At 36.8% G+C, this 7,108-nt stretch overlaps 1 protein-coding gene across 1 annotated transcript; it reads left to right on the top strand.

The window, feature by feature from the left end:
* Positions 1–352: 352 nt before the first annotated feature.
* LOC111401878 lies at positions 353–2,292 on the top strand. The gene is made up of 4 exons (XM_023029840.1): positions 353–510; positions 646–841; positions 952–1,018; positions 1,690–2,292. The coding sequence occupies exons 2-4, from the start codon at positions 678–680 to the stop codon at positions 1,972–1,974; spliced, it is 516 nt and encodes a 171-aa protein (XP_022885608.1). The 5' UTR covers positions 353–510; positions 646–677; the 3' UTR covers positions 1,975–2,292.
* The last annotated feature ends 4,816 nt before the right edge of the window (positions 2,293–7,108 follow it).

Here is a 7,108-nt window from a genome sequence, read left to right as displayed (position 1 = left end):
TCGAGGACATGTGGCAGAAAAGTGAGAGGAGCACGTATGGAGTCCTCGGGTATACAATATTGGTATCATCAGTATACAAAAAGCAACAAACTCATACAATGTCATTCATAATATCAAACTTGATGTAGCATCGCAAAACTCATAAATTAAACTATGGTTGTCAAAATAAAATTAAAATTGTCAAATATGTGACTCTATCTCACACCAGCCGTTACATTTCCTTCCCGTACCCCACTCAACCCCCGCTCCTCTAACCCCCTCAACACCCCTCTCACCCGGGCCCCCGGGAATTTATTTTATTTATTTATTTTATTTTATTTTTTATGACGGGAAATCCACATCCGCCCGCTAGCCGCCCGCTGGATAAACCCTCGCCTGCAACCCTGAATTTTCTTCTATGAATAGCGCTCCATCCCCATGCCTTGTACCTCTTCCTCGCTCCTCCAAAACTCCGTCTTTCTTTCTCTCTTCCAAGCCTGGCAGAACCTATTCGCCAGATAATAACCCTAGGTAACCTTTATCTTCTCTCTCTCTATGTACAAATTAGCACCAGAAATTATGCATACCCTTTTGATTTTATTTACATGTTTTATGTAATCTGAGAATGTATAGATCTGAAGTTTAGTGTTTTTGTTTGTGTTTTAGGCTTCGGATTTGTGAATAATAAGGCTGGAACCATGAACGGGTGTGTATACCGACAGAATTCCTTGGTGGGTTGTATTGGAAACATGGCTAGGGGAGCTGATTCAGATGGCGTCGTTTGTCCAAAACCTCGCAGGGTTGGTCTTCCCCTTCAGTTGGATGAACCCATCAGATCGTCTTCTCGTTTGCTCCACATCAAGTATGATTTTGTTCATTTCTCCTTTTTTTGAAAGTTAATTGATTGTTCTTTTGTTTTATGTATTCTGCATTTTATGATTTCTGCTCTTATATTCTGTTTTGTGTCCATAGGAACGAACAATCAGAGGCGTCTGATGCAAAAGCTGGGACGGAACTTCTTGATACTATCTTGATGAAGGTGATTTTTTCCTTTTCTAAGGATATGTTGGAATTTCTGGGGTTTTAATCTGTTTTCCTTTTAGGTTGTTATAAATTATGCCAGAATTGATGAATGATTAATCTTTATCTTGGAGCTAGATTCATGGATTATAGGTTCTTGTGATTTATGATAAAAAAAAATTGTGTTTTGTGGACGAAAGTTTAGTAGTTCACGAGGACTTTGGTACCATCTGTTTTTTTCCCCCCCATAGTTTTGAGGTGTAGATGGGATTTGTTTTATTGATTTCAGATTGAAATTGTTCTCTTGAACAAAAAATTTACATGGAATTGTGTTGATATGTTACAAAAGACTACCAAAACATTTGATTTTTTGGTGTGGATGTGGGTAATTTGTATTCGATTTGGAAGAAACTGAACTCTAATCTAGGAAACAATATTTGAATCCCGACTCTACTTTTTCTGAAGCTGCAATAATATGCCTATAATTTAATTTTCAGAGAGAATGAAGTTATATACTTCGATGGAGATTCCTAATGGCACTTTTATTCATTTAATTCTCTCTCCGCCTACAACGGCATAGTTCTTCCTTTTTTGATAGTGATGCTTTATTGCTTCCCAACTATTATTGTACAATTGTTAACTTTTTGGTCATGACATGGAAGTGATTTTGTTTCTATTTGTCATGAGCAGGGAAGTTATGGTTACGCAAGATCCAATTTTCCGGTGGCCTCGTTGCTGCCGTTTTTTTCGGGGTCTCCACCCACCAGGACCTCGAACCCTGTCATCCAAGACGAGCAGTTTGGAAATGGCAATTTTAATCCTCTATCAACTGCATTCGAAGCATCACCACCTCCACCTTCATCCGCCCGCAAGAGTGGAGGATGTGTTAGGGTGAGTTTTGGGCATAAGCCGGCTACAGTTAGGATCGAAGGGTTCAACTGTCGTGGAAATTGCAGCATTTCTGCCGTAGCTTAAACATCCTTCAAATTCAAGACGAACTTCGAATTCGGAGAGGGATTAATTGAGTAACATCAATAACAGAACAAAGGGGAGTTTTTGGGGGAGGATCTGAACAATTTGTTCAGTAATGTGTATAGTATGTCTGAACAAAGAGGGTCACTTTTTACCGAGTTTTGAGTCCTTTTGTGTATATGTAAAGACTTGAAGAGAAAATAGGAAACTGGAGAGGAAAGGGAGAAATAACCCTTTTCTGGGCTTTGTAGGTTTTTTGCTCTGTTAACTTTCATCAGAGAAAAAAAGAGCCTTTTGTAACTCATTTTGAGTCTCTCTTAATCTTCGTTGTAATTAAATATTTGGGGGTTCTAAGAATTTTTGATAAATATTTCCCCCGACCTCATTGGTCAGGAGGATTGTACAGTACATTGTTTGATAAGGTTAAAGAGAAACCTAAATATTTTACATTTTCATTCTTCAGTCTTGTTCTATATTGGGTATTGGAGAGTGTTGTTCTATTGTTTGTTAACTATGTATGACCATGACTCGTTCGAGTGAGAGTGAAATGAAGTGATTAATAATATGGAGAAATCGAAATATTTTACTGGATAATTTCACTATGTACAGGTGTTATTTGTTAATTATTTTAAAATGATGTGTTAATCATTCATTGGGTGAAGATAGTAAATTTTGGACAGCAGATCTAACTCGATATTTTTTAGTCCCTTTTGGTACCGAAGTTGTTGTTTGTTAACTATGGATGAGCATGAATCATGCAAGTTTTGAGTGGAATTGAGTGACTACTAGTAATGCTAGGTGGACTATACATTTTTCAACACGATTGAGGAGAAATAGAAATATTTTACTGAATAAGACAATTGTTATATGTCAATCATGGTTGACCATGAATTATGAAATTTAAATAGTGAGTAATGCTATCTAGGGCCCGTTTGGTAGGGATTTTGAGAATTGATTTTTTGACCGTTAGAAGAAAAGTGGGGTCCATATGTGAGAGAAAAAGTCAAAAATTATGGTTTGAATAGTAAAATAACGGTCAAAAAATCAATTTTTTTGAGCAAAAAATCCCTACCAAACGGGGCCCTAATCTCATTGGAGTTGCAACTTCAATCTAAATAGCGCTAATATGACATTATGATGAGTAGAATCAAATAATTTGTTTAATTCTAACTTTCATTTAACCTATTATTTAACGTTACTTAAATTGAAATTGAAATTTTAGTAAGACTAAATAACATTATTCTAAATAGAATGGTGTAATATTGTCTTTTCCCCTTGATATTAGAAGAGTGTTAAATATGGATGACCATGAATTATGCAAGATTGAATGGAATGGAATGGAATGATTAAGGTCCCGTTTAGTAAAGATTTTGAGAATTGATTTTTTGACCGTTAGAAGAAAAGTGGGGTCCACACGTGAGAGAAGAAGTCAAAAATTACGGTTTGAATAGTAAAATAACGGTCAAAAAATCAATTTTTTTGGGCAAAATATCTCTATCAAACGGGGCCTAAATTATAAAGATTCTGAAGAAGCCAAATTGATTAAGGCAAGTTGCAAAAATTTGTGACTAAAAACATCGGAGAATACGTGGACGGATTTGTTTTCTCATATTTGTATTTAGCTTTTTGTTTGAATTGTCTGGTCAATGTAGGGAAGAGTGGGGTATTGTGTCAATTTCTTAAGGTTTAAAAGATATTCAGCCCCCGTTTGATCCCCATTATATTAAATTCTATTACATTTCATTTTTCTCTTTCCTATTTTCAACCACACAATCTTCCATAAAATAATATTATACGTAAATCGAAAACTTTTCATTTTTTTCAACCACTCATTTTTCAAAAAAGTACTATTCCCCTCATTAATTTTCCTACGTAATGGGAATCAAACAGGGGCTCAGTGCGCCGTCATTAAAAAAAAAATCATTGCTTACCAGTTTGTCACAAGGCCAGGCTGGCTTCTTCAGACAAATAATTTAAAGTGTTGGGCTCTGTCTGTGTTAAAAGGACAATACCATGTGCATACTGCGTTCGGCTATAATCTACTTTCTTTTATGGGATTATTGATTAGAAGACCCAAAAAAATAAAAAAAAAATAAAAATAAAAAATGAAGGCTGGGAGGGAAGCTATATGGGAATTTAAAATAATTTTTTTGCATGAAGTCCGCAATAACCAAGGAGGATGTATGGCTAAAAATTGGAAGTTAATTAAATGATTGAATAATCAATATTTATCTAATTATCTTTGATTACTAAATGCTTACTAAAGAATAAAAACTTACTAGTTGGTCGCGCATTTTTACATGACGTTGCTCATTCATCATGTATCTAAATTCCATTCGTTCACTTTACAAAAAAAATCCTACGTGACGGATGAAAGTTAATTAAATGAATAATCACTAACATTTACATTTGGTCACTGCTTGTTCAATCAAAATTAAATAATATTACTTTGGTTACTGTTTGCTTACTCAAAAAAAAAAATGTTATTAATTTCTCGCTCATATTTACACAGTGTTATCCATTTATCATCTAGCTCAATTTTATTTTTATACCATTCAATTTGTTCTTATGATTTTCATGATTTTTGGATTAATTTTGGCAAATAGCGTTGCTTACTCTATTTCCCTCATGTTTTTCTTCTTGAAAATTTATTTTCGGTTTTTATTGTCACATCTGTTTATATGACTTTCATGATTTTTATATATGAAATTTGTAAACTGCTTTTACCAGCTCTATTTTCTTCAATTTTTTCCTATTACAAATTCTATCAACTAATAATTATTTTTTTGAAATTATTTTCATTTATTTTTGTCCAATATATTTATATGATCTTTATTTTCTTTATTTTTTAATACATTTATTTTTTCTCAAATTATTTTATATTTATTCATTTTCATTAATTGTTTCTTCAATGAATTTGTTTGATTTTCATTTTACAAGTTCCTTCACCTCAATGTTTTCTTCTACATATTTTTTTTTTTAAACTTATTTTCCTATTTTTATGATAAAATTAAAATTTTATTTTCTGCTTGATATAATAGATAATTCGAGAGTGGATGCAAAGCCATCTCAAGTATAAGACTACTTAGGTGACCGTCTATGATCCCGTGTTGTGATAATGTCTAAAATCACGAAAATAATACATATAGACCACACAATAAAATCAAGCTGTGTAGAAGAAAAAATGAGAAAAATAAAGTGAGCAACGTAATTTACAAAAATCAATAAAAAAAACCATGAAAAGCATACAAACAAATTAAATGGCATGAAAGTAAAATTGAGATGAATGATTGATGATGGACGGATGGGTAACATTATGTAAATACGAATAAGCAACCAATAACCCTTTATTTTTGAGTGAGCAAAACGATAACCAAAAATCAATGGTATTTAATTTTGAGTGATCGAGTAGAAACAATAGGTAAATATTAGTGATTGCTTATTTAATTAACTTTCAAAGTAACCAAATGTAAATATTAGTGATTGTTCATTTAATTAACTTTCAAATTGTAACACCATTTGTTGACCTCGTGAATTGGACCATCCACATGGCCAACGGATAACTATTCCACGTAATCCTCTCTACACACAACAACGCACGGTCAGAAGCACACGGTCGGAACCAGCGGTGGTGAGGGCGACCACATACACTCCGACGGTCAAGTCAGCGTTGGGTGATCCAAACAGTGCTCAAGTTATGCAAGAGAGTAGGGAGGAGAATATATATTTCTTAGTATGAAAAGCTATGTTGTAAGAGTTTCATTACCTCTATCTCTTGCCAAACCTTGGGTATTTATAAACGTGGAGTACCGTTGGATGTGGGACACGTGTATGCATCTGACAGTATGAGGCGTCTGCTCATAGGCGTCAATCAGCCGCATCTAGAGTAGGCGGGCAATTAATTATTCTGAGTTGAGTTGACATAAAGTTGATACGTCACATCAACTAGACCTATGGAGACGTCACATCAATTAATCCTTACAGGCAGAGAGGATCCTGACACAGATATCTTTTGTGTGTGGCAGCGAAGGGATCTTCTAAAGGAGCACCTCGGAGTGTCTAACACTTCGACATCAGGGGGGCACTTCGGATGATTCGGTGGATCTTCCCTGCGCCTCGCAGCGCGTCAAGTTGGGGGTCGTAGGGATACTTTGGAACCACTTCAGATGGACACGTGGCACTTCGGGGTGCGGTGTTTCTGTTGTTCCGAGGTGGTGCAGTAGGGCATAACAGTGATCCCCCCAAGTTCAGGGATGAATATTTATGTCATGGTTGGACTTGTTTTCCTGATCGTGTATGCCGACCATAGGGTAAGTACTGCAGATTCGGATAAAGTGCTGATGTGAAAGGGTGAAGTAAGCAGATGTACCGAACACCTGTTGGCTGAGGCAAAGCGATAACCGAGGCGATGTGGGTAGGGTGTCCTCTCGGTTGATCGTTCGTTGTTTCGTGACGAGCCTTTAGTGTTCCACCGAGTCGTATGAGTTTTGATTCCGCTGGGGAAGGAGCTCATCTACCATCGATACACTGATCCAAATGGGACGACGCATTGGGAGATGGCTAGAGCTTTGTAAAGCTTGAGAAAATGCAGCAACCGAGGTGATGACCCACAGGGGACTTCGCGTCAGTTATGCCAAAGCTTGTAAAATTGGGTGAAGAGCTCATCTGCCATCAGTGCCCTGACCCACAGGAGACGACGCATTGGGAGATGGCTAAAGCCTTGTAAAGATGAGGGAACACAGCGATCGAGGCGAAGAACCTCAGGTGCATTGAAGATCTGGAAAGTTGAGGAAGAAGCGTGCTTGCTACCGGTACGTTGACCACATGGAATGACGCGTAGGGGGAGGCTTTACAAAGGAACAGCAGCGATCGAGATGAAGACCCTCAAGGGACTTGGCATCAGGTGCGTTGAAGCTCTAAAAAGCTGAGGAAGAGCTTCACCCAAGGTGATTTGGAACTTGGCCTCGATCCGAGGCGCTTACTATTATGACATTGATCGATGTGACAGTTGTCTCATATTTTCAAGATGACAGTTAGATGTGATGCCTGTCCCCAGAAAAGGCCTGCTACGACTACTTATTGTTGACAGCTGTCGTTGTTCGAGGCAACGCGTTTTAAGCATGCGTAAGGGGCACAG

This window comes from Olea europaea, chromosome 10 (genome assembly GCF_002742605.1).
Source record: "Olea europaea var. sylvestris chromosome 10, O_europaea_v1, whole genome shotgun sequence".
Classification (NCBI taxonomy): domain Eukaryota; kingdom Viridiplantae; phylum Streptophyta; class Magnoliopsida; order Lamiales; family Oleaceae; genus Olea; species Olea europaea.
This window is presented reverse-complemented; position numbering and strand designations above follow the sequence as displayed.